The following is a 26,540-nucleotide window of genomic DNA, read 5'->3' as shown; positions in this document are numbered from 1 at the left end:
AGTTAAGTAGCCAGAAAAAAAGTGCGTGAGGCATATCTGCACATTTACTCTCACAGCTGAATAAATAAAGGCTACAGTTCTGATTTAAGAACCTGAGGACAGAGAGAGGAGGAGGAGAGAGGTGGAAGGCAGGGGCCACTCTTGGAACGCAGCCTCTGAGAAGAGCATAGAACATGTAACTGTGCACACGCATCAGGTGACTGGAACCACCATGTTGGCCCTTCTCCTTGGCCTTCCGTATAATCCAGGGTGACCACATGCTGTGGAAGTTCCCCAAATCTTGACTGAGTAAGCTGTTGCTAGAGAGGCAAGAGCATTGTTCCTTCCTTACCTACGATGCTGCAGGCTCCCTTCTCTGCAGAGGGCAGGCAGCAGTACTGAGCGTTTCCTCTCACTACAGTTTTAATGGCAGATACCAGACATCCACATTTTAGAGACTGCAGACATTTTAAAACTCAAAAGCCAGCTTGTTTTCTCATCCACATTTCTCAGTCACTATCAGCAATTACATTTGTGATTTCAGTTCACCATATCAGCTTCTTCTAATAACTCTTGGAAAACACAGGAACCTCAAAGTAAGAGATTCCAATTCATCTTCCCCTAACAGCGGAGCACAAGTTCCTAAGAAAAGCGAGAAACATGTGATCAAAGGAAATGACCTCTGCCACTTCCTCTAGAGGGTATTCACAAATGCCATTCACATTTGCAAACCCAGCTAACTTTGGGTGACCCCCATTTCCTTTCACCACCCCACTGAATCCACAGAGTAGCTCAAAGGGACACCAACGTTAGCTGTGTCAGTGAGCCCAATGGACTGAATACCCAGCAGAGACTTCCAATTCACTGAGGACTAACTTTGTACTGAACCTTGCTTTTGTACCTGGTCTGGTGACCCACTCAGATACATCCAGTCTCAGAAGCACCTTTGAGTTGTACGGATGTAAGAATACATTTGAAATAGAAGTTATAATATGCATCTTTAAGAATCACATTTTGATGATTATAAAAATTTATCTATTTTACAACATGGGTTTAGCTACACTGAAAAAATTACACAGCTTATTGAAATACATCTCATTTTAGAAACAGACTACTAAAGTCTATACAAAAACTCTAAAATAATTTCTGTAGTAAAATAAAGAGTGTGTTAAAAGAGCTACACAAAGAAGAAAATTCCCATCTTCTCTATAATGCTTGATATTGTGTGAAACGCGGCCAGCTCAACTCTGCAGCCAGCACCAAAAGCTGAAAAGAATTCATTACAATACACAGTGATACAGTTAATGCTCTGGATTAATCTCACAGCCTTCCCGATTAGTATAAAGGAAACCAGGCCCGTCCCCTCTTTGAGGAGAAGACCGGGATATAAAAGCAAGCATACCTCATCCGCTGATATGAAATTATAAAATCCCATAGTCACAGTATCTGAAATTTATAAAAGTCATCAGAAAATGCAAGCAAATTGGGCTTTAGTTCGGTGGTTCCCCTGGTTTCTAGGGCGGTCTTCTTCTTCACTCCCTCGTGTCAGTCTTACGGTTCATCAGGACAATGGCGAAGGCCCTGAAGGAGACTGTGGAGACAGGAAGACCCCAGAGAATACAGCTGCACCCTTCTGCCAACTCACCATGGGGACGACACTGGCTGGTGCTAATGATGTTGGGCCTGGGCTGCGCTGTTCTTCTCTGCCAGATGCCTCAGAAAGGTGTCCTCGCTCTGGCTTCTGTGGTTTAGGGGCTCACTCTTGAAGAGAGCTGGAGGTGGGGGCAGGTGAGGCACAGGAGGGATGGGAAGGTGGTGCGCATGGTGTGGATGCGTGTGGATGTGCAGGTGCGAGAAAGGGTGTGGGACAGGTCTTGAGGGCAGTGAGCCACCCACAGGGTTCATACTGACTGCTGGGGCTGGGCTCGTGGGAGTGTTGGCCACAGCTGGAGCGGGAGCCGCAGGAGCTGAGGCCAGTGGGATCTGGACAGCTGGTGGCACATTCACTGGGCTGGTCACTCGGAAGCACTTCTCCTTGTGGGCCTTCAGCATGTTGGAAAAGCGGAACCGCTGACCACACACATCACAGGGGTAGGGCTTCTCGCCTGTGTGAGTTCTACGGTGCCTCTTCATGTTGGGTCGACTGGTGAAGCTTTTGCCACAGATTTCACAGATAAAAGGTTTCTCTCCTGAGATGAGCACAGACAAAACAGGGTTGGTGTTCCAGGTGTAAAGACGAGCACCCACCACTCATGCTCTCCCTACAGCATTTTGTCTCCCAAACTGAGACATAACATGTTGTAGTAGGCACAAATGTAACTTATAAGCTACCATGCTGGCAGGGAAATAGGAGGGATCAGAGGTAGTGTGACTGTTGTAGGTGTGGCATGGCCATGGGCACCTTGTCTCTGAGATTTCACTTCTTGTTCCAGTTCACTGTGACTTCAGCCTCCACCCTTTTCCCTTGCAACAGGCACTCTCTCTAGACTCTGTATTAACTTACTCAGGGAACCTGCTCTGCTCCAATCTCACTGCAACTGTGTGAGGGAGTACACTATCCCTATTGCCTGAGGGATATTGTGCCCAAGGTGATCTGCTAGGCACAGTCAAAGTTAGAAATGCTCAAGCCCAGCTCCCAGAGTCTGTTCTGCTGACATAGAGCCCACAACACTTCCTACCCATGGGTGCACCTCTACATGCATGAAGGAATCCATCTTCCTCCATTTCTTTTTCTGTAACTTCCATAACCAGGAGCAAATAACTCTTTACCCACACCACTGGATCTGTTTCTTATTCTAGAAGAAAGTGGATATCCTATTGCTTCCTTCCACAGAATCCAGAACCCTACCCTACCTGCCCACAATTCCTCAAGAGTCAGAGGGAAACCTCTACCCCTTGCTGAAGGACTTTTCCTTCCTGTGACTGATGCTCATCTTTCTGGTTGACTTCTGAGCCTAGCTTGTCTCCTTTAAATCTATCTCTTCCTATCTTTTCTTTGTCCCATTTTATTTTATTTTGTTACAAGGTTTCATTATGTCATTATCTGAAGATCTCTTACCTCAGCTTCCAGAGTGTTGGGATTACAGGTGCAAACCACAAGCACCTTGTTCCTCTAATCATCCCCATCCCTTTAGAGACAGGGTCTCATGCATCCCAAAAGTGCACCTTAAATGTCCTTCCTATGTACCGAAGGATGACGCTGAACTTAATTCTCATGCCTCTGCCTCCCAAATGCTGGTATTACAGGCTTGTGTCACCATGCTCAGTTTTTCTTTAATTATCTTAAAAATCTCAAATATAGCCAGTAAGAAGTGGGTAAAGGCACTTGCTGCCTAGCCTGAGAACCTGGGTTTGATCTCCATAGTAGGAGAGAATTGACCTCAAAAGCTGTTCTCTGACCACCATAAATGCTCCATGGTACAAGTTCATCCCAAACCCTAAATGAATCTTTGTAATCAACTGCTCAAACAAACAAACCTTTCAGTCTGTATGCTAAGTGGTTTTGGTTGTATCCATCTGAGAGAAATGCCACTTGAAACAACTATATATAGTACAGAAATATAACTATTAACATACAATCTATGTAAAGACATCTATAATCTATTAGTAAAGTAAAGTAAAACAAGCATGTTATGAAAGTATGTGCATAGCATTATCCACTCTGATGTAAGATGTGCACAAAAAGTATGGAAAAAAATACATTGTATTGCTAAGATTACTTCTAGGTAATAGGATTGCAGATGATCTGTCCCCACCCCACCCCCCTCTCTCTCATGACAGCATCTCACAATGTAGTCCTGGCTGGACTACAACTCCAAGTTTGCCTGAAATTCACAGTGATTCACTTGCCTCTGAGTTCCAAGTGCTGTGATTAAAGGTATATACCACTATACTCAGCCTTTTTTTTTTTATTACTAGTTCTTGTGTGTGTGAGTGTTTTGCCTGTTTGTACAGTCTACATACATGCCTGGTATCCACAGAGGTCAGAAGATGGTACCAGATTCTCTAGACTGCAGTTACAAATGGTTGTGAGACAAAATATGGGTGCTGAGAACGGAACCCAGGCTTTCTGAAAGTGCATCAAGTGCTCTTAACACTGAACTTTCTCTCCAGGTCCCATCCTTACTTTTAATACTTGCCTATACTTCTGTTTTTGCTGAAATAAACATGACTTCCTTATTCAATAAAATGCTTTTTTTCCCCCCAGACAGGCTGGCCTGGTAATCTGTATGCAATCTGTGCTAGCCTCAAACTCACCAAAATCCTCTTGTCTTAGCCTCCTGAGTTCTGGAAAGCAGGATTCCCTAGTAAAATATTTTAAAACACAGCTGTTTTGCTAACTTCTTAAGCCCTGAATTCCTGTCCTTTCTATCAAAGCCAGTGTCTTCATCTGCAGCAGCCACATGGAAGCAGCCCAAGGACTCTAGTCTCTGACCCACTAGTCCAGTGAGAGCCTCTGAGCCTGACTCACTGACCATACACACACTTCACTCACAAGCAGCATCTACTGAATGTCACTCAACAAAACAGTTTGACTTTCCAGACCTTTGATCATGTCCATTTAAAATCTCCTGGGCCATGCAACTCCATGGGGGCCCCAAAGGAATTAGAAATAATAATGAATCTAATGGTTCAAGCAAAAATCGTACTGTATTAGTGATCTTTTACTTCTTAATTTTTTCCCATGCCTTCCTTGACATAAACCCACCAATCACCTGCCTACCTCTGACTCACTACTTAGTTGGCCCCGTTGCCTAATTGTGCTTAATGGTTAATGTTCAGGCTACTCTGAAGCTTAGGATAAAATAAACATGACATTTGAAGTCAATCACTGGACCTTGCTCTGCTTTAAAGAAGAGCTAGGAAATGTGAGCTAGAAGACACAGGAGCTAAAGCTACAAGATAACCGGAAGAGCATATACATTAACTTATCCAGAGATCTCTCTAATGGACAAAGCTGACCCAGATCTGAGAAGCAGTACTGTAAAGCCTAGAAAAGGACATTGTAAATGAAAAAAAAAATCTGCAGGGAAAATAGAAGAAAGGACTTGGATGGTTGTCTTTCTGCACTGTGCAAAGGAAAGAGCGGTCTGTCCTGCAAACCCAAGCATTCCTGCCCATTCAGCATGACTACCCTTGGGCAGCATCATAAATCCACCTGTCCATCTCAGGTCAATCTCCTTTTTGAGCTTTAAATCCTTTCTCAATATGCTTCTTGGATATTTCTATTTGAATGTTTCAGAGACCTCAAAACTAACAAAAGAAAGTTAAAGTAATTCTCCTACCTATCAGACCACTCTCCTCTACTGTGTTCTACCTGAATACCGCTGTTCTAAAGGCTTTGTAACTAACCCTTAATTCATCTAACTGGCTTTGCCTTCTGTCTGGATCCCCTCACTGTCTATACTGGGGCCAAAGCAAACTCTTGAAATACGTATGGCACACACCACATAAAATCACACCCTATTCACTGTTTCTTAAGGCCAAAGGTTTCATACTGGGTTTAAAAGACTCTTCATGCTGTAGTCTCTGTTCACAATGCTCTTCAGCATTACACCATCTACTCCTTGCCTCACACATCCTGACATTCTTACTTCAGTGGACCCTTATCTGTACCTCCACCAGCCTGAGTGCAAGCTTTGTGGCACTGAGGGCTGTCTCCATCTGCTTACCACATTAGCTTCATTCAGTAGGCTCTTCTTTGGTTTTCTGAGACAGGGTCTCTCTCTATGTAGCTCAGGCTGTTCTAGAACTCACTATGTGGACCAGACTGCCCTCATATAGATATCCGCCTGCCTCTGCATCCCAACTTTGAGAGATTAAAGGTGTGCACCACCATGCCCAGACTTAGTAGATGTTTACATGTTTTTTAATATTTATTTATATGTACATAAGTGATCTATCTTTACACATATCCAGAAGAGAAAATCAGATCCCATTACAGATGGTTGTGAGTCACCATGTGGTTGCTGGGAATTGAACTCAGGACCTCTGAAACAATAGCCAGCACTCTTAACTTCTGAGCCACCTCTCCAGCTTTTTTTTTTTATATAAATATTTATAAATAAATTTTAAAATCTTCTTAAAGACATGGATTTCTTCCCACATAATGCCTCTAAAACTGTCATTTACCTTATATTCAATGGCCACTGAACTAATTTATCATTGTTTAATTTACAACATTTTCTTAGCAGCATATAAGTTGATTTTACATTGATGGTAACCTAGATTCAATGAAGTATGGTGATCACCACTTAGGCTGTTATATTACCTTCTTTTGCTAATTCTCTACCCTGGCAATTTTCTCATAATTCAGCCTCTAATATAGAGTTTAGTTTAGGCAAACAATGTTGACAAAGGCATTAACAGTCTAGCCTAGGTGCAGATGTATCTCTGTGGAGAAAACTTTACTAGTACATGCCAAAACCTAAGTTCAGTCCCTAGGATAGGAACAAACAAACAAAGCTGATCTGAGAGATGGCTCAGTGGTTAAGAGCGCTGAGCGCTCTTCCAAAGGACCTGTGTTCAATTTCCAGCAACCACACAGTGGCTCACAACCAGCTGTAACTCTAGTCCCAGGGGACCCAACACCCTCTTCTGGCTTCTTCACCAGGCAAGCATATGATGCACAGACATACATGCAGGCAAAACATTCATACATATTAAATAGTAACAATAACAATAATAATAATACTCAGCCTTCCAAACTACTTGCCAATCATAAATAATAAACAAGCAATTTGATATCATCAGAACCATGTAGCACACATCAGAACCTCTGCTCCCGAGCTGCTGAACACAGTGAACAAATCTAGAATCAGACCCTGAGATGATGCTGACCACATCTATGACGGCCTACACACCTGTTTTATGACTTGCTATGTTAAATTGACAACAGAATCACCAAGTGTCCAGTTGAGAGTAAGGCTGCCTGGAGCAAATTATTTTCTCTTTTAGCCTCAGTTTCTTCATCAGAAAAATAAAGATAAGACCCCTACAGAGGTCACTATGGAATAAACACAAGCTAGGGTTTAGAGCAGCACCCAGAACACAGGCACTCAGCGTGCGGCCACCTCTGGCACTGTATTATCACTGCTGTCATTCTGGGGCCCATGGACTTCTACAGGGCAGAAACCAGGTCTTTGTTCCTCTTTTGTCCTTATGCATGTGGTATAAGGACAATCAGCAAACATTCTGCTTTGAACTTACCCTGTGCTCAGACTGTACTAGGAACCCTGCCTGAGGGTGGCCAGCTTCCCTAGGTAAGGTCTGCCTTACTTTTCTTTAACTGCAAAGAAATAACTCAGTCAATGCCAGTTCCCACACAGGGATGCTCCCCACCCACACAGACTGCTACCTCTAATGTCATCTCCTTCAGCCTTTCTCTCCTTTCACAGCTCTCTCACCTTCTACTCTCTCAGTCACGACTACAGTCATTTGTATTTACTAGAGGCCAATGGAGGCTGTACAATTCTGCTAGTAAGGTTTGTTCAAACTTATCAGCCAGTTAGCTGCTTTCCTTTTTTTTTTTGTTTTGAGACTATGTAGCCCTGGCTATCCTGGAAATTACTCTGTAGACCAGGCTAGGCTTGAACTCAGAGATCTGCCTGCCTCTGCCTCCCAAGTGCCAGGATTAAAGCATGTGTATCACCATTGCCTAGCCCCAGTTTTAATATTACAAACAATACTGAAAAGCAGCAAAATAATGGGGATGGGGGTATTTCAATATGTGTGTTAAACAAGGTCTAATATATTTAATATATCAAGACCTTCGGTAAACAGTAAGAAGAAGGAACACAAAAGGTACAAGCAATTAAAAAAATCACTACTCAATAAACAAATGAAAAACACTCAATCCTATTTAGTAGTTAAAAGTGCAAATTAATACATGAAACTGTTTCTCACAAGTCAGAAAGGCTTTCCTAGATTTTAGGCTGGAGAATGGGGCTTTTCATGGACACGAGGCAAGTATAACGAGGAGGGTAACTTTATAATACATGCATCAGATGTGAGAAACGTTCCCATCTCTTTGCCCTAATTATTAACCCCATTTCCAGAGCTTTGCCCTGAGTAAATAACTGTGGATGGCTTAACAATGTTATTTATTACAGCATTATTTATAATAAAAACTAGAAACAGAAACAACTTAAACATCCAACAGGGAGGTGGCTAAATAAACAGAAAACATCTTTCCCTTCACAGGGCTGCTAAAAAGGTTGTGCTAAAGAGGTAAATGTAACAAGTATCAGATAATCCCTGGTATATCTGTACATAAACCATAGCTACTATCACAGCAAACTTTCAAGAACTTTTACATCGCCTAAAATAAGTAAGTTAAAAATCATGTTGTAGGGGAGGGGGCTGCGATGCTCAGTAGTTAAGAGCACTTGGGTAGTTAAGATAGCTGGGTTTGATTCCTAGTACCACATGGTGGCTTACAACCACTTGGAACTCCAGTCCCAGGGAACTCACTATTCTTCAAAGGCACCAGACATGTACATAGTATACATACAGATATGCAAGCAAACCAGTTCTACACATAAAATTAATTAATCTAAAATTAAATAAGTAAAAGCAGACTTCAATAGCGTACAAGGAACACATGAACATTCTAGGCGTAGTGCACGCCTGTAACACTATTAAGAACTGTTTTGCTTATGATGCTGGCTATGGGATCTGCACTTGCTTGGCAATGCTGTACTGCTGGGCTATACTCTTAGCCCTTGGAAGAATTTTTTATATATAAGATTAAATCTTGGTTGGAGATAACTTGGTGGCTAAGAACACTTGGTTCTTGCTGAGAATCCAGGTTCAGTTCACAGAAATCAAATGGCAGTTTACAAATATGTTTAATTCCAGTTCCAGGTGATCTGGTACCTTCTTCTGACTTCCAAGAGAATCAGGCATACAGTGCACAGACATACATGCAGGCAAAAACACTCATACACATAAAATAAAAACAAGAAATCTTTAATAAAATAAAATAGGTTAAATCAGCCAAAATGTTATTATTTGATTAAATCTCATTGCTCTCTGTGGTGAAATTTTACTTAGTTTCTAATTTTCATAGCAGGTTATATAGAGCAGGCTGGCCTTGAACTCACAGAGATCTACCTGATCTCTGCCTCTCAAGTGTAGGGATTAAAGTATTGTGCCACCATTTCTGGCTGGCCCCTTCTAACGTATTTTAATAAGTATGTGTTACTCTGATAATGAAGAAGAAAAAAAATCTAAGTAAATTAATTATATTCTTTTGGAAGAAACATTCCTTGTCTATTGGCCAAAGAATATTGATCATAAAATTTTATATAATAACTAGGACAACCATAAACTAAACTTTTTGGAGCCACAGATACAGTCCAGTTGGTAGACAAGGTCCACTGTGGACAGTATGTTAGTAAAAGAAGCTGTTATATTTTAGCCAGTTCTCTAGAAGCTAGATAATTCAATGGTTGTAAGAATCTTATCAATGCTATAGAGCATACATCTCTACATAGAGATAGTTAAAATTTATTTAATTCCATTTAATGGATGTATTCATGAAAGGTAGTAGTACATTTTGGAACTCAAATCCAATCAGCTTGAGCTAGAGAGATGGCTCAGCGGTTAAGAGCACTGACTGCTCTTCCAGAGGACCTGAGTTCAAGTCCCAGCAACCACATGGTGGCTCACAACCATCTGTAATAAGATCTGATGCCCTCTTCTGGTGTGTCTGAAGACAGCTACAGTGTACTTATAGATAATGAATAAATAAATATTTAAAAAACATCCTATCAACTCTAAGAATATTGAGAAGGCCTTAATGCCTTTAATCTAGCACTCCAGAGGTAGATAAAAGGCAAAAACCTGGTCTATAGAGATACCATGTCTCAGAAATAAGACAAAACAAACTAACTAACTAATTTATAGTTGGGCATGGTAGCATACACCTATAAACCTAGCACATGGGAGTAGAAGGCAGAAGGATTACTATGAGTTCCAAAGCAGTCTATGCTTCAATGATAGTCTGTCCCAAAAAACAAAATACAAAAACTCAAAAGGCATTCACATAAATACTTCTTTTAAAAATAGTTATACAAGAGAAAATTTATTTACAATAATTATTTACAATACATTTATTATTTATAAGGCTTACTTAAAGAGAGATTACAACGCAATGTGTACCAGTCACAGTGATACACCTTTGACTGCAGCACCTGGGAGATTAAGACAGGAAGATTGCTCTGAGTCTGAGACCAGACTGGGCTGCACAGCAAGACTTCATCTTAAGACGAAACAAAACAGGAAAATGATGGAAACTTATGGTTGGGTATAAAGACAGACCAGCAGATGGCTACCAACAAGCAATGGGGGCTATTTAAACCTTCACCAAGAAATCCTTACCAGTGTGCGTCTTCATGTGCTCGTCGAAGTACTGCTTCATGTTGAAGTCCTTGCCACACCACTGGCACATGAACTGTTTGTGCCCGATGTGGATGCTCATGTGGGAGCGGAGCTGGTACTTATACTGGAACCTCTCATCGCAGTTCTGCAGTGGACAGAGGAGAGTGTTGGTTGGCAAGCACAGCAGCATCACTCCAGCCCACCTCAGAAGCATATAGGGTTCTTCTCATATTCAAACACAGCCTGTTTACGGTGGCAGTTTGTATTCACTATGTTCCTGCAGCTGAGTTATGAACACAAGGGAGAATCGCTCATGTCATTATTACTGGCTCATACTCAACTCGATCACTGAGAAAGAAAGATCAGCTACTGCACAATGCGCTCAAGTGACCCTAAGAGACTCAGCTGGGTGCTGACATCCATCTCTCTTCTCAGCAGTGAGATCACCAAACACCCGGCATGCTGGAAGCTCCAGTGTGGCGCAGCCTTGTGCTTTACACTCCACACTCCATCTCCCTGCTGTGTCATCCACACAACCAGAGTGATAGACCTGGCCTGGGTATAGCTTGTTCCTTACCTCACATCTGAAGGGTTTCTCTCCAGAATGTTGCAAGGAGTGCACCTTGAGTGACATACTGCGCTTGAAAGACTTCCCACAGGTCTCACATGTAAATGGCATGTCTTTTGTATGTGCTGTAACACAAAATGCATTTAAACTCAAAATAATTCCACCAAAACCATAAGGTGAGGAAACCATGCTGTCTTCATTTCTACCTCTCCCGTTGACAGTAATGCTCCAAAAAGAGAACAAACAGCATTACCAAAAAGAACTCTGGGTAGGGAACACTACACTGTCCAACCTAGTCATGTTTACTAAAGACAAGACGTATGGAGTCTCAACAAGCTAAAACCGATTGCAGTAGGTTGGCTCTACAAATCTTGCCCAATGTGGAGCAGAGAGTACTCCAGGAGTCCACAGGTGAAGAACAAAGGGGCAGAGACTCACCAACCATGTGTTTCCGAACGTGAGCCATAGTATAGAACTTCTTCTCGCAAATCTCACAGGCAAATTTTTTTTCTGCATATCCATGGACAATCTTGATATGTTCATGGAGGGACCAGAGTTTCTTGAAGGATTTGTTACAGGAAACACACTGAGCAGGATAAACAAAAAAACTTTATTCATTAAAGCTTCAGGAGGCCATCCTACCTCCTGGCAGATAAAATGGATTACTTTAGATTCGTGGCATAAAGCCAGAATCCTGACAAGAACGATTCCTGAAGGGAGTCCATCTTCCAACACTAACATGTGTATGTTCTATTTCCCAAACCCATCTTTCAGATCCCTTGGAAGCAAGTAAACAGCAGCAAAATCTAGGACAAGAAGTTCCACCAGCACCAAATCACTAATTGCCATTACCACTCCCGAGTTCTACTGATAAAGAACATCCACCTTGGTGTTTATGTGTTGTTATTTATGTATTCATGAGCCACTAAGGCCAACCTCAAATCATTTTCCTGCTCCAATCTCAGGTGCAGAAAGAGTAAGTAGGCAATGGCACACCTGCTAGAACCTTCAGGCATGCTATGGCATAGACCAGCAAGCACAGCTGCCTCCTTCCCAGGCTGCCATGCAGTAAAGACGCATTTACCAGAGAACATAAATGAGTTTGAAATTAGCACAACCAAAGACAAGATATATAAACATTATGGACCTGAAGGGTATAAAAATGTCACTGTGCCTTAGAAAAAGCATTTTGAAAAATTCTGTAACAAATGTTCAAGATTTACTAACTTTCCCTAAATTCAATTCAGTCTGTTGCCATTTCCCTCCGACAGAAACTAATGTAATTTCTTAAACCACTGACCATCTTCCCAACCCACCCACCCCCAATTCCAGACCTCCTTATGTCACAATGCTTATCCTCCAAATCACGGCTCATTAACAGCCTGGACTATTAGGCATAAAGTATGACTAAATCAACCAAACAATACCAGAAAATTCTGGACAACTGCTAGGCTCTGAGGAATGAACTCAGTCACTACAGCCCTTGAGTGCCACTGCCACTGCAGAAGACAAGAACCAAGGTCTAAGAGACAAGCCCCTGGCTGGACACTGCCCTGGAAAAGGTCAGATGACTCCTGTAAGCCACCATTTCTGCAAGAATTAATTCTCTCTTATCATGAGATCATCAGGATTATCAGGAGCTGTATAAGGACACACAGCACAAGATTCTTTAGGAATGGGAAGGTTTTGTGTTTTTAATACTTCTTTGTGTACTTGGGTGTTTTGCCTGCCGTATGTATGTATATTGTGTATGTGCGTGGTTCCCAAGGAAGTCAGAGAGGGTGTTAGATCCCTGGAACAGGGTTATGAGCTGCCATGTGGGCACTGGGCACCAAACTCAGGACCTCTGCAAGAGCAGCCAGTGCTGAACTATCTCTCCAGCCTAGGAATCTGGAAGGTTTTCATTCAGCAGAACCCACACAACCTAAGTACAAATGTGAACATACTATGATTAGGAGAAGCACAGAAGCTTACTAAAAAAGACCTGTTGTTTTCTGTTACTTAAGCAAATTCAAGTAGAAGAAGAAAGAAGGAGGAGGGAAGATGGAGGAGAGAAAGAGGAGAGAAGGAGGAGGAGGAGGAGGAGAAGGGAAGAAGAAAGGGAGGGAGGGAGAGAGGAAGCCCACAAAATAAGCAGGTCATAGAGAGAGTAATAAGAAATGCCTTTTCAGTAAAAAGCCACTGTGAAATCCAAGTTTGACCTCTAGAGGGCAGCACTAGACCATCCTCCATTGGACTGACCATGCAACCAACTCCTGCCCAGGCACCTGCTGGAGAACATGGCCAAGTCTTTTATTTACCCAGCATACCTCTATCATGTCATTATATACAAGCTAACTCAGTGGATTATAAAAAAAAAAAAAAAAAAAAAAAAAAAAAAAAATCTCTTTAAAGGAAGGCACTCAGTTATTGATTAAAAACAACTGTCAAGAAGAGAAAATTAAAGGTGCTCACCAATATTAGCAGTTCTCAAACCAAAAGTAAAACAATTTATCTTTTAAAAAGTTAGCTTCAATATTATATACATCTTATGGAAACATAGCAGACTTACCGTGTATGAATATCCATTAATACATAAACATATGCATATACCAATATAGCTGCAATACATTCAACACCTCTTAACCTGTTACAATATACAGTCTTTCCAAGACAACAGCTTGGTTTGAATAGCACGCTTTGTTACATCAGCAGCACTGTAGAGCAACATTATGTAAGACTATTGCCAGGTAAGCAACATTTTCAAACAGCTCAGCCTCTGTTTAAGGTTTGCATACTCCCAGGGCTCTTGACACATTTAGTGTTGCCATCTCTCCAAGGGTGTAAGGAGATCTTCCATTTCCACAGGTCTGAGTCAGTACAGTCTCTGTCCCCATCAGCTGCACTAGTCTCTGGCATCCTTCCAAATAGAAAGGAACTTGCTCTACGCCTGACCTCCACTCAGTATACCTCCCACCATGACAAAAGATGCCAGAACAAATTATTTCACAGGTCCCACAACAGAGACTCTCAGTGCAAAGTCAGGGCTGACTTTACATCCCAGTCAGTCATCTATAGCCAACACCCCCTTCCAGTGTACCTGGGTTCCCACTAATCCATCATCAGTTAAGTGTAATGCCTTTGAAATACAGGATAAAGCCTTGGTTTTGAAAAGACCCAAGTAGCAGAGTCTAAAGTGATAAACTGGTGAAATCCGTCCCTTCAGCCTCTATTCTACTTATTCTCTTGGGCAGAAACCAGATGACTCTGAACAGCAGGTTCTATCCTGAAAACTTTGCCCTCTCGCTGATGAGACCTACCTGAATGTTTTTTTCACAGTCTGTTTGCTGGTGAAGGGACAGCTCACTTTCCAGGACAAACTTCTTGCCACATTTATCACAGATCTGCATGCGCCTGTGAGTAACGTTCATGTGCTTCTCCAGGTACCATCGAGTATTAAACACCCTGGGGCACTTCTCACAGGTGAGAGTCTCTTTCTCGTCACACTTAGCTTTCTGGACTGAAGCTTTAGGCTCCTTGGCCGCCCGCTTCTTCCTCTTGGGTAGCTCTGCACTCTTCCTACGGCCGCGAGTTGTCCGGGGTGTAGGGGAAGTGGTAGCTGCGGCAACAGACGCAGCTCTCCGGGTTCGCCTTTGTGTAACCCTGACTTTCTCCACTTGCTTCTCCTTTTTCTTCTGCCGTTCGTTCTCCCCGTAGTCACTGCTGTTATCTGTGGCATCCTCCTCAGTCTCTTCCTCTTCTTCCTCGCTGCTTGTCTTAAGAACAGGAGTCTCTTTGGACTGAGAAGAGACACCCTTTTCCCCTTTAGATACATTTAACGTTTGATTATTAAGGTTTACCTCCACTATGATCTGCTCCCTTTTGTAAGAGACTTCCTCCTCCTCTTCTGTGTCATCAGAATTCTCCCGGTCTTCCTTGACAGTGTGCACATCAGACACTGCCCTTGGCTCCCTGAAATATGGCTGCTCCTCGGTCTCGTGGGGATGCGGTTTGCTCATCTTGGTATCTGCTAGCACAGAGTAGGGGCTTCCAGACTCCCTTTTATACACTTTGGTGGACAGGTCGAGCTCCTGGCTGGTATTACCATGATAGAAGGTGGGTGCTGCCTGACTTCGATGGCTCTCTTCCTGGGCCATTCCTTCTGCATGCACTGCACAGGATTCAACCAGCTCCTGACAAGGACTGGCTGTGTAGCTCATTGGGAAGTAGCCCAGTTCAGACTACACAGAACACCTTGAAAACAGGGCAATTAAGACTTGAATCTTTCTCCATTCACAGAGAACTAACTACTCAAGAAGTGAAAATAAGAAACTCCTGGAACCTGCATGCAGTTCTTCCTGTGTCACAGCACCAACACGTTAAGTCAAAAAGGGCTGTCCTCATGGCAAGAGCAGGACACTCCTGATCTTCTTCCCAAGAGAGCTACAAGGGACTTGGAGCATCTTGTCTATAAAGAGAAAAAAAATAAGGGAAAAAATTATACCACCATTTTCTTCTTAGGTCACAGAATTTTTCACAACACACAAAATTTAAAATCATTACACACTCCTTCATACACTTTGATTCATTATACTGCTCAAATGGTTTGGGATGGATATTTTTTTACAGGCGTGTATGAGTCCCCAGTTTCAATTAGAATGTAAATTCTACCATGCCAAGGGCCACTTCTGTCAAAATCACCAAAGTATCTTTAGCGCATACAATAGTCCCAACATATAGCATGTTTTGATTAATAAATACCTACTACATGATGTCTGCTGCATTGGATGCTGCGGGTCTGCTGGAGTCATACAGGCAGTTTCCTTCAGCATCAGCCACCACAGCCACTAGAGTGAGAGCCCACAAACAAAGGCGGCAACATGGGCACTGTAGGCCCCAGAACTAAAGCAGCTAACTGGCATAATCACAAGAGAAAAATGGCCTGGCCTTTACTAACATAAATGAACTGTAACCATAACTGGCTCAGCTATGGGAGCACAGCTGCAGCATTCTGACACTTGTTACACAGCTCACTACGTCTATCCTACAACCGGGTGATTTTTCATGTGTCAGTTGCTGAGAAGTCAAAATTCTGAGAATCAGTAACCACCAGGTTGATGTGGTTCTAAGAAAACTAAAACCATCCATGAACAAAAAAGAAGGGTATACAATCTGCCTGCCACATACTTATGCTGTTCCTTAGCCAACTACTCAACAGTTGAGTCATACACATAGCCATGAAGAGTCTGTCCAGTCTAGCTGACAAAAGGAAGGAAAACAGTATTTACCAAATGTCTGTCATGTGATGGGCACCAGAAACATTTTTATTATCAGCATGTACTTAGTACCTACTGCAAATTTGAGGTTGATTTTTAATTAATTAAAAATAAGCAAAGCTTAATTTTCCCCTTTCTTCTTATTGAGACAAGGGTCTCACTACATGGCCTGGCTGTCCTGGAACTCTTTATACAGACTAGGCCTCACAGAGTTCTGCCTACCTCTGCCTCCCAACTCCTGGGATGAATAATATGGTCAGCACTTCTGGCTTTTTCTTAATATATTGATTCTACTTGCCTGAAGTGAGTGAAATCTTGCTATGAAATAACCTTAGTAAGTAACTGTTCAGAACACTTGACACTGAACTGCTACGTGACTTTAACAGGTAATGGGAGTCACTTAGACCTCCCTGAGCTGTTCTATATAAATTAAATCATACTGTTAAGGAAGAGAACATGTGGCCAACAAGGTTCACAAAGAGACCGATAAATAGGGTTAATTTCTAACCTGACTTGGTACTATTATCAATCTACACTGTAGCAACAATCTATACCTAATAGTCTGCTGATGCAAAAAGTGGAAGCCAGGGCCGTAAAGCTTGGCTAATTCTCTAGTTTATAAAATAATCAAAGGTTTTGCATTTATGCAAAGTACTTCGTCACATCCTTGTTGAACACTTAAGTGTTTCTCATCTATTAGACACTATACGAGTTATAGTTAGTGGACAAAGCAGAGTTGCTCTAAGGTACAATCTAAGGACTTGCCAGCATAAACAGTCTCCACACAAGAACAAAACCAAGTATGTATGACTCACCACAAGCCAGCTGAAGCACTTAACTTTCATCAAACAACCACTTGGGCCAAAGAAGCAGCCAAATCCTAAGTAAGCTACTCTGCAAGACCTACAGGATCCCAGTGGGCACTCAAAACATTTTCCATTATTCAGTTCTGGCCACAAACATCATTTAAATGTAGAAGTAGGTTTTAAATAAAAGAAACTATTTTTAAGGTAAGTTTTGAGTGTGTCACTGATATTTTCTATTGAAATCTAACAGAGCCCAGGCTCTAGTAAAATTCAACAGCTCTCAAGTACCATGACTCTGCCCACCTGTGGCTCCCAGCAGGCAAGCCAGCAGGATGCTTCCCAAAGTCAAAGAAAGTCATTTTTACATACCAAGTTTGATGCTAGGATCTTGGGAAGGCTTATGACCAAGGGTAGTTTTCTAGAATGTAATTTTTAATACAGTAGTCTATCTTTAAGATGGCCAACAACAACAACAAAAAAAAAAACCTATGTAGATAATAAGAATAAACAAAAAATGTCCTCTTTAAACAAACAAAATAGGTTCTATTTTATAGTGTCATAATTAAAGTATTTCTTTGAATTTCCAAAGAGACTCTGAACTTGGGTTTTTGAACAATGTTAGAATTGTTAATACTTTGGGAGCTTTTACAGATGAGTGAAATGCACTTTACATTATGAGGTGGTCATAAACCTTTGAGGAGGAGTAAATTATGGTTAGACCGTGATGTGTTCAGGTGTCCAAACTAACAAGGGCAACAGTTAATTTTCACTATCAGCTGGACTGCACTTGGAATCACCTGTGTCTTTGTGGGCATTTCTACCGGGAAGGTAGGTGGCAGCATCCCATGGGATATGATCCCCAAACAGATATTCACTCTCTCTGCTAACTTCAAACAGTATGGCCAGCCACCTCAGGCCCTGTTCAGATGCCTTCTCTACCATGATGAACTAAGTCCCCTATGGTGAGCCAAACTAAAACATAAAGGTAAAAGGAGGGAGAGAAATAGGAGGAAGGAGTGGGGGCAAAAAAAAAAAAAAAAAAAAAAAGGAAAAACTACAAACTCCCAAAGAAAAACTACAAATTGAACTTTACTAAAATTAATAATGTCTGAACAGCAAAGGAGGATATCAAGAGAATAGAATCAACACACAGAATAAAAAGAACATATTAAAAAAACATAGATTTGATAAAGGCCTGGTATCCAGAATATATAAGAAACTTCCACAATGCAACAATAAAAAGACAAACAAAAATAAAATACCATTATGGGCTATAGAAACAGCTCAGTGGTTATACTAGATGCTCTTGTAGAAGACCTGGGTTTAGTTCCCAGCAATCTCCACAGTGGTGTGCAACCATCTTAACATAAGTTCCTGAGATCCAAAGCCCTTTTGTAAATTTTGCCTCATACCAGGCACACACGATTCACAAACATGTAGGCAAGACACTCACATAAAATACAGTGATAATTAAAATTTTTTTCTATGAAATCCAGCTGTAAGGCATTTATTTCAATTAGTGGGGGAGGGCTTACCCCATTCTGTGTGGTATCATCCCTAAGATGGTGGTCCTGGGTTCTATAAGAAAACAGGGGGGCCGGAGAGATGGCTCAGTGATTAAGAGCATTGACTGTTCTTCCAGATGGTCCTGAGTTCAATCCTCAGCAACCACATGGTGGCTCACAACCATCTGTAATGTGATCTGAGGCCCTCTTCTGGTGTGTCTGAGAACAGCTATAGTGTATTCATATACAGAAAATAAACAAACATTATTTTTAAAAAAAGAAAAAAAGAAAAAGAAAGAAAGAAAGAAAGAAAGAAAGAAAGAAAGAAAGAAAGAAAGAAAGAAAACAGGCTGAACAAGCCAAATGGAGCAAGCCAGTAAGCAGCACCCCTCCATGGTCTCTGCATCAGCTCCTGCCTCTAGGTTCCTGCCCTGTATGAGTTCCTGTGCTGACTTCCTCTGGTGATGGACTGCAATGTGGAAGTGAATAAACTGTGTCCTCCCCAGGTTTTTCTGGTCATGGTGCTTCACTGCAGTAATGAAAACCCTAAGACAATAATCCACACTGAGATTCCATTTCATATTCACAAAAACAACTCTTAATTTTTTTTTTAAAGGTGAAAAAGGAAGTGAGAGAGAATATGGGAAAAGTATAAGCTCCATACACTGTTGGGTGCATTTAGAATGAAAAACTCTGGAAAATAGTTTGGTATGTCCTAAAAAGGTTTGGTGAAGAGTTCCTAGATGACCTAATAGTTCCATTTCTAAGCATAGCTAGGACTGAAAAACATATATTCGTATAAAAATGAAACACAAACATCCATAGTAGTATCCCTAACAGCCCAAGTGAGAGCAACACAGACCCATGTCAGCTGGGAAACATGTACATAACTGTCCAGTTGAACATTTCCAGGCACCCGACAGGAAGAGGCTCTGACGCCTACTGTAACACACATGAACCCCAAAAGCATTATATATACCAGATACAAATTACATCCACACAGTTGGAAGATTCTTTTTATGTGAAATGGCCAGAATAAACCAATTCACACAAAGACATACACAGTGACCAGTAGGAGCCATGGTTAGGAAAGTATGACAATCACTGTTAATGAACTCCACAGTCAAATACACACACACACACACACACACACACACACACACACTGAACTGTACATTTAAAATACTTCATGGTATATGAATTATATCTTGAGAAAAGGCTAGAGACATAGTTCAGTAGTAATGAACTCCATTGTCTAGCATGTGTGAAGCCCTAGCTTCACTCTCTCTAGTACTGAAAATCAATTAAAATAAACAAAAAAATAGACTATCTGAATACAAACATCCAAACATGATATGAAAGTAACACAATATTTCACATAAAGATAATATTCTTGGTCTCTTGGATAGCTCATCAAATATGAACTAGATGATGAACAACAGCTGGACCTCAGACAGTGGAAAACAATAGCCACAGTGCTGAGGCACAGGATACAATGGGCCCTTCCACATGTGGGGCTCTTCTGAACTGTGGGACAGATTATGCTACTTTCCTAACCCTCAGATTTTTTTTTTCAACATGAACTTAAGGAATTACATTCCACTAACATTTACTGTCCCACAAAATAATTCATTTGACTATCTACTGACACACAATTCCCAACCTCTAAACGTGCTTCTTCTTTTCCCCACAATGTCACACCTTTGTTTTGAAAACCTTTGTGTGTATGTATATGTATATGTGTATCACTAATAAAACAGTCAGTTACCGTATCTTAGTTTGACAGTAAAGTGTTATCATGACTTCTATTTGACTAAAAGAAAATATTTATGAATCTCACTTTGGGGACCCCAGGGTTAAGATAATAAGAGTAGTCTTGAGGTGGGGTGGAGAGATGGCTCAGTGATTAAGAGCACTGATTGCTCTTCCAGAGGTCCTGAGTTCAATTCCCAGCAACCACATGGTGGATCCCAACCATCTGTAATGAGATCTGATGCCTTCTTCTGGTGTGTCTGTAGACAGCTAAAGTGTACTTATAATAAATAAATAAATCATTAAAAAGTAGTCTTGAAATAAATATGCTTAATGGGACTGAACCTATAACATTACCCATGAAACAGGTACAATTCCCAGACAGTACTGGGTTTACCTCCAAAGGCAGACAGACCTGTCCACTCTCACATTCCTTGGATGTTGACACTTAAGCCTGACACTTACGGCACCCAATGGCAGGAGGTTGAGGGAGAATGTACAAGAAAGTCACAAAGCCTCAACACCAGACAACATAGTTATTGCAACTGAAAAGGGAGGGTGTTCCTCTCCCTCTTTTTAAAAAATGTAACTCATAATAGGCTAAGTAAATTAAGACCTAGCAACAATGCCACAGCCACATCAAAATTCAAAGCAAAAATGTCCAACAACCCCCACAAGGAGCTTGAGCAAAACCACCAAAAATAGGTCTTCCCTGGAGGATAATAGAAAACAATCCAATGGCCCCTTTCTCTTGTTGGGGAGTACAGGTTAACACAGAGCAGAGGTTGATACTGAGAGCTGAGATATTACACTATGATTAGTGAATCTTTTTCTTTGAAGATTTTTATTATTACCTATGTGCATTCTTGCATGTGTTTTATGTTAAGCAAATGCTACATATATTGGTACCCATGGAAGCCATAAGAAAGTGTTGAATCTCCTGGAGCTAAAGCTACACGAGACCATGAGCCACTCCATGTTTGTGCTAGGAAGCAAACCTGGGTCCTCTACAGAGTAGCAGGTGCCCTTAACCACTGGGTCGGGCCGTCTCTGCAGACCCAGTGATTAATAAATCATACATAATACTAGGTATCGCTGTGATAGAACTGAGGTGACTATTACTGAAATTGGTGTCACTCATCCTAGGGCATACATGCAAAGCCATCTACACTGTATATTTCCTGCAAACATGGTTCCCTTGTTATAAATGTAAAGCTACAGATAGGATGGATTTATACAGCAAGTGCTTCTTGCTCTGTTCCTGCACCATGCTTTGACTACTGTCTATATGGGAAAGATGTTTACTTATTTATTACTGCAAATAAATACTATATTTATTTGTTCATTTTTAAGACAGGAACTACCTTCAAACTCAGAGAGACCTGCCTGCCTCTGCCTCCTCCTATGTGCACTACCACAACTGACTGCTGTGTTGTCTTAACTCACAAGCTTTAGATCTGTCAGGAAACAAATTCTATGCACACAGAGAAAGTCACGGTTGCCAATGACAGTACTTAAAGGGGTGAATGTAATCACCTGGACAGCTGTGTGGAAAGCCTGGGACCTGGCTGTGTTCTCAAGAATGGAGAGATCTGAAGGCAGGGGAAATTAAAGGATGTTCCAGGCAGAGCTGCCTCAGAGAAAGCTGCTATGTTCTTGATGAAGCATAACCTACTTAGGAAGATATAAAGAACATGGGTCCATCTAAAGAAGCCCCGGGCCAACAGGAAATATGGTTACAAAAGTAGAGCAGGACAGAGAATGAAGGGAGGGTGTGTGTGTGTGTGTGTGTGTGTGTGTGTGTGAACAACTTAGTAGTTGTTACACAGTAAACACCTTTACCTGAAGAGTCATCTTGTCTGCGCAGGACAGAGAGGGCTTAGATGGAGTCTGAGAAACAGAAAGAGCAATAAAGTAGAGATGTGTGAGAGACGAGGTAAGCTTGGGCAAGAGTTCAGTCAGCCTAAGCAACCAGAGAGACTGTTTTAGACAATTAGAAATTCCACTCTTATATTTAATAGAAAAATCCAGGTGGGAAAAATAAGAGTTACATTATTTTTTATTACTCTTCAAATAAGACATCTCAATTTAAACACAACATCTAATTTTACCTTTTGTACAGAGTATAAAAAAATTGGAGTTTTAAATTTGTTTTCAGTACAGGAGATTGTGTCTAGGGCTTTGCCTATGCTACAAGCACTCCACCTAGCACTAAGCTATATTCTCAGCCCTCCTTTAACATTTTGGTTTTTTTTTTTTTTTTTTTTTTTTTTTTTTTTCCGTTTTGGAGCCAGGGGCTCTCTATGTTGCCTTGAGCTCGCTCTAGCCCAGGCAGGCTGTGAACTTGCAATTCTCCTGCCTCAGTGTCTGGAGTGTTCTTATATCACAGGCATGTATCACAGCTCTGGCTCAAAAGTTGTTCACCCATCCTCTGCTAGGGAACTGATTGGTCTGGAGGTAGCCTCATGAATTCTCATGATGGGATGTAAGTGGAACTCTGCTGAAGGACTTCTGAGAAAATGGTGTGAACTATCTTACAAAGCATAAGCCGAGGAAAGAAAGTACAACTGACTTCTGAATGCCATCTTGTGTAGCAGTGACGCCAGGATCTGGGGCACCACCTTGCACCCAGGACTTAGAGGACAAAGTATGTCCAAGTTACAGTGGCAGAAAACTGGGAAGAAAGGGTCTTGAATTCTATCATTAAGCCAGAATTGAATTAGACCAACTTGAATATGCTTTGTCCTCTTCACAGTTCCTAACACAGGTGCAAGATGGTGCCCAGTTTCTGGCATTGTTTCTATAAGCCTATGGGGGCCAAGGAGTAGAATATGGTGATTTGAATGAGGATGGCCCCCATAGTCTTAGTCACTAAGGAGTTGAACTGTTTGAAAGGATTAGAAGGATTAGTAGATGTGGTCTTGTTGGAGGAAGTGTGTCACTAGGAATAGGCTGAAATTTCAAAAGCCCAAGCTAGTCCAAGTATGGCTTTTCCTATAGATCAAGATATAGTTCTCAGTTATTGCTCCAGTGGCTGCCTGCACAACACCATGTTCCCTGCCGTGGTGATAAAGGACTAACCCTCTAAAACTGTAAACAAGCCCCCCAATTAAATGCTTTAGAGCTGTCATGATCACTGTGTCTCTTTACAGCAGTAGAACAGTGACTAAGACACACTTTAAAATTAAAATATGACCACTTCAAAGTCAAGGGATAATCTCAAAGTCAAGACCAAGACAGCTTTTGATGCAAACCACTGCACACTGCCAAAGTAGTAACCTAGTTTCGTTCTGAGTAGAGCATCTGATGCTCTCAAAAGAGCTGCAACTTTCAAGCAAGATTTCCTTCATTACAGGACAGATAACAAGTAAAGCAGAGGGACCAGGGAGGGCCAGCAACACACTGTTGTGCTGTAACCTTGTTCAAGGCTTCTGTCTGGGGGAAAAAAGCACACTTCCAGAAAATATTCACACATGCATGCATACATGCATGCACTGGCAAGCATCTGTTCATTCTTTCTGATCTAATGCTGAAATTTAACTAGAGGCTAAAGGCAGGACTTGTGATGGCTTAATGGGGTGGGGTGATTCCCCTTGGTATAGGGAATTATTTTTGGCAATTTCTTTTATCCATGACTGCTCACAGATAACCTTATCCAGAAAACCTGATGATGTTTGAACATATAGTTTTATCCACATGGCCTTGTTTTTCTTTTTGTACATATGGGTATTTTGTTTCAATGTATGTCTGTTTGCCACCTGTGTGCCTGAAGTCAGCAGAGCCCAGAAAAAGGCATCAAGTTGGGGGTTGTGGTGCATATCTATAATCTCCTCAGGAGGCAGAGACAGGCAAATGTCTACAAATTCATGGTGTACACAATGAGATGCTGGTCAGCCAAGCCTCTCTTGAAAGAAAAGAGGGGGATGGTTGCCCCAACCTTCAGCCTTAGAACAGGGAATTAAATCCCTAGAACTGGAATTACAGATGGTTGTGAGCTGCCATGTAGGTGTCAGGAATCAAATGTAGATCTTCTGGAAGAGCAGCCATCTTAACTGACCAGCCATCTCTTCAGACTATTCTTTGGTTTTTAATTACTGTTAGAGATAGTTCTATGGTTTTGTGCATGATGGGCAAATGCTCTACCACTGAGCTGCATCCCCAAACCTCCACAAAGAATTCTTATTCACCTTCCCTAAAACATCTCATTAAGAAAGAAGTCCTACACACCTATATTTCCAATGAATGGACAGCAATTCATTCCATGACCTCTTCATACATCCCAAGGGAATTACTTTCAGAATATAAGGTGTATTTGTTAGGAAGAACCCATTTGTTTTAGACATTCCTATTTTAACTGCACAAGAATGTCCAGAAAGCATCAATGAGCAACAAGGGCACTGAGCCAAGAGAAATGAACAGACTCCTGGCCTGCAGACAGGCAGGTAGAAGAGACACTTACTGGGAAATGGTTTTTACATTAATTGTTGTGATTAACACGCAGTGCTTGTACTAATCTTAAAAAAAAAAAAAAAAAAAAAAAAAAAAAAAAAAAACAAAACCCTAACTCCTCACAATGCATGTGCTATAAATAAACACAATCAGTAGAAATTTTAATGATTTTTCGTGTGTGTGTGTGTGTGTGTGTGTGTGTGTGTGCTAACATGTACCATGGCACTTGTAAGGTGGTCAGAGGTCAAGTTGACACGGGATAAAACAAGTCATCAGATTTGGTGGCAGGCACCTTTACCTGATGAGCCATCTCACAGGACCACTTGACTTTGTTTTAAAGTTGGTTTGTCATAACACAGTCTAGTTTATGGCCAAACATAAAAGCAATGATGTGAACACACAGGAATAAAGAAGAAAAACTTAAGTAATTAATGAGGATTTGTACTGTAATATTTTTAAATAGTTATCTTTCTGAAACCAAAGAATTTTCTGTTGTTTTGTTTTTCGTGAGACATGGTTTCACTATGCAGCCTTGGCTATCCTGTTAGGTAGACCAGACTTGCCTCAAACTCATAGAGATCCACATGCCTCTGCCTCCTGACTGCTGGGATTAAAGGCATGCACCACCACTACCCATCTGACAAGAATGCTTAAGGTAGCTGAAACCATAGGAATTTCTTCATTAAAAAAATGTTTACACTCTGGACTGAAGAGATGCATGAGCAGTTAAGAACACTGGCTGCTCTTTCAGATGACCTGGATTTGATTCCCAGCACCTACATGGCAGTTTACAAGCATCTATAATTCCAGCACCGATGAATCTGATCTTTGTCTGGTTCTATAGGAACCAGGCATGCACATTGTACAGATATACACATAGACAAAATATCCATACACATTAAGAAATAATCTTTTTAAATGTGCCTGAGAAAAAGAGGAAGAAAGAATTGCTGAATGAATGAATGAATGAATGAATGAATGAGAACTTGAGTTAGAATGCTTTGTGTGTGTGGTGCTCTTGGATCTCCAGGAGCTGGAGTTACAGATAGTTGTGAGCCACCTGATATGGGTGCAAGGAGCCAACTCAGGTCCTCTGGAAGAGCTACAGTACTCCTTAACTGTTGAGCCATTTCTCTGCCCACCTTCCCCCTCTGGGGATTCTCTATCTCCGCCTTTTGTAATATTTTCAAAAAAAACACAGCTGGAGTATAGGACAATAGTTCTGACTGCAGAAACATGGTTACAGAGATCACTTCTTCCCTGACCTCAGTCTAAAACACATGGATCTAAAGTGGCACAAGCCTTTAATCCAAGCACTTGGGAAACAGAGGCAGGAGGATCTGTGAGTTCAAGGACAGCCAAGACTACACACAGAAACTGTAGAGAGAGAGAGAGAGAGAGAGAGAGAGAGAGAGAGAGAGAGACAGAGAGACAGAGAGACAGAGACAGAGAGAGAGAGAGAGAGAGAGAGAGAGAGAGAGAGAGAGAGCGAGAGAGAGCTTGTCTTGTATACACCTATTTTTCCTGATGACTAAAATCTACCTAGACCTTTCCCTTTGTTTTTAGAACTGAAGTGCAGAGTGAGGACATAAATCTAATAATCCAGATCTACATTTTTAAATTTAATTTTGTGTGATTATATGTGATTAATTTTGTGTGGGGTTTGTGTGTGCAGGTGTGCAAATGCCATGTGTGGGCAGCCAGAGGAAAAAGTTGTGTGTCCTGCTTCTTTACTCTCCACCTGATTCCCTTGACAATCTGGAGTTAGGCTGGTAGCCTGCAAAACCAAGATCCACCTGCTTCCCCTCCCTGCCACAGGACTGGAGTTAGAGATTTGCTCCAA

General features: G+C 41.5%; 1 protein-coding gene across 1 annotated transcript in view; it reads right to left on the bottom strand.

Moving 5' to 3' along the window:
• Window positions 1-1,003: 1,003 nt before the first annotated feature.
• Window positions 1,004-26,540, bottom strand: part of ZNF652 (zinc finger protein 652) — a 43,791-nt gene continuing 18,254 nt past the window's right edge. Inside the window, exons 2-6 of the mRNA XM_080923537.1 lie at window positions 14,230-15,377; window positions 11,369-11,516; window positions 10,940-11,055; window positions 10,363-10,507; window positions 1,004-2,168 (exon numbers count right to left, since the gene is read on the bottom strand). Of these exons, the coding sequence (XP_080779663.1) occupies window positions 1,648-2,168; window positions 10,363-10,507; window positions 10,940-11,055; window positions 11,369-11,516; window positions 14,230-15,129 (1,830 nt within the window). The 5' untranslated portion in view covers window positions 15,130-15,377 and the 3' untranslated portion in view covers window positions 1,004-1,647. The remainder of the gene's footprint in view (window positions 2,169-10,362; window positions 10,508-10,939; window positions 11,056-11,368; window positions 11,517-14,229; window positions 15,378-26,540) is intronic.

Source organism: Micromys minutus, assembly GCF_963924665.1.
Source record: "Micromys minutus genome assembly, chromosome: 10".
Classification (NCBI taxonomy): domain Eukaryota; kingdom Metazoa; phylum Chordata; class Mammalia; order Rodentia; family Muridae; genus Micromys; species Micromys minutus.
Note: the sequence above shows the minus strand (reverse complement) of the source record. Positions and strands in the feature narration are given on the sequence as shown.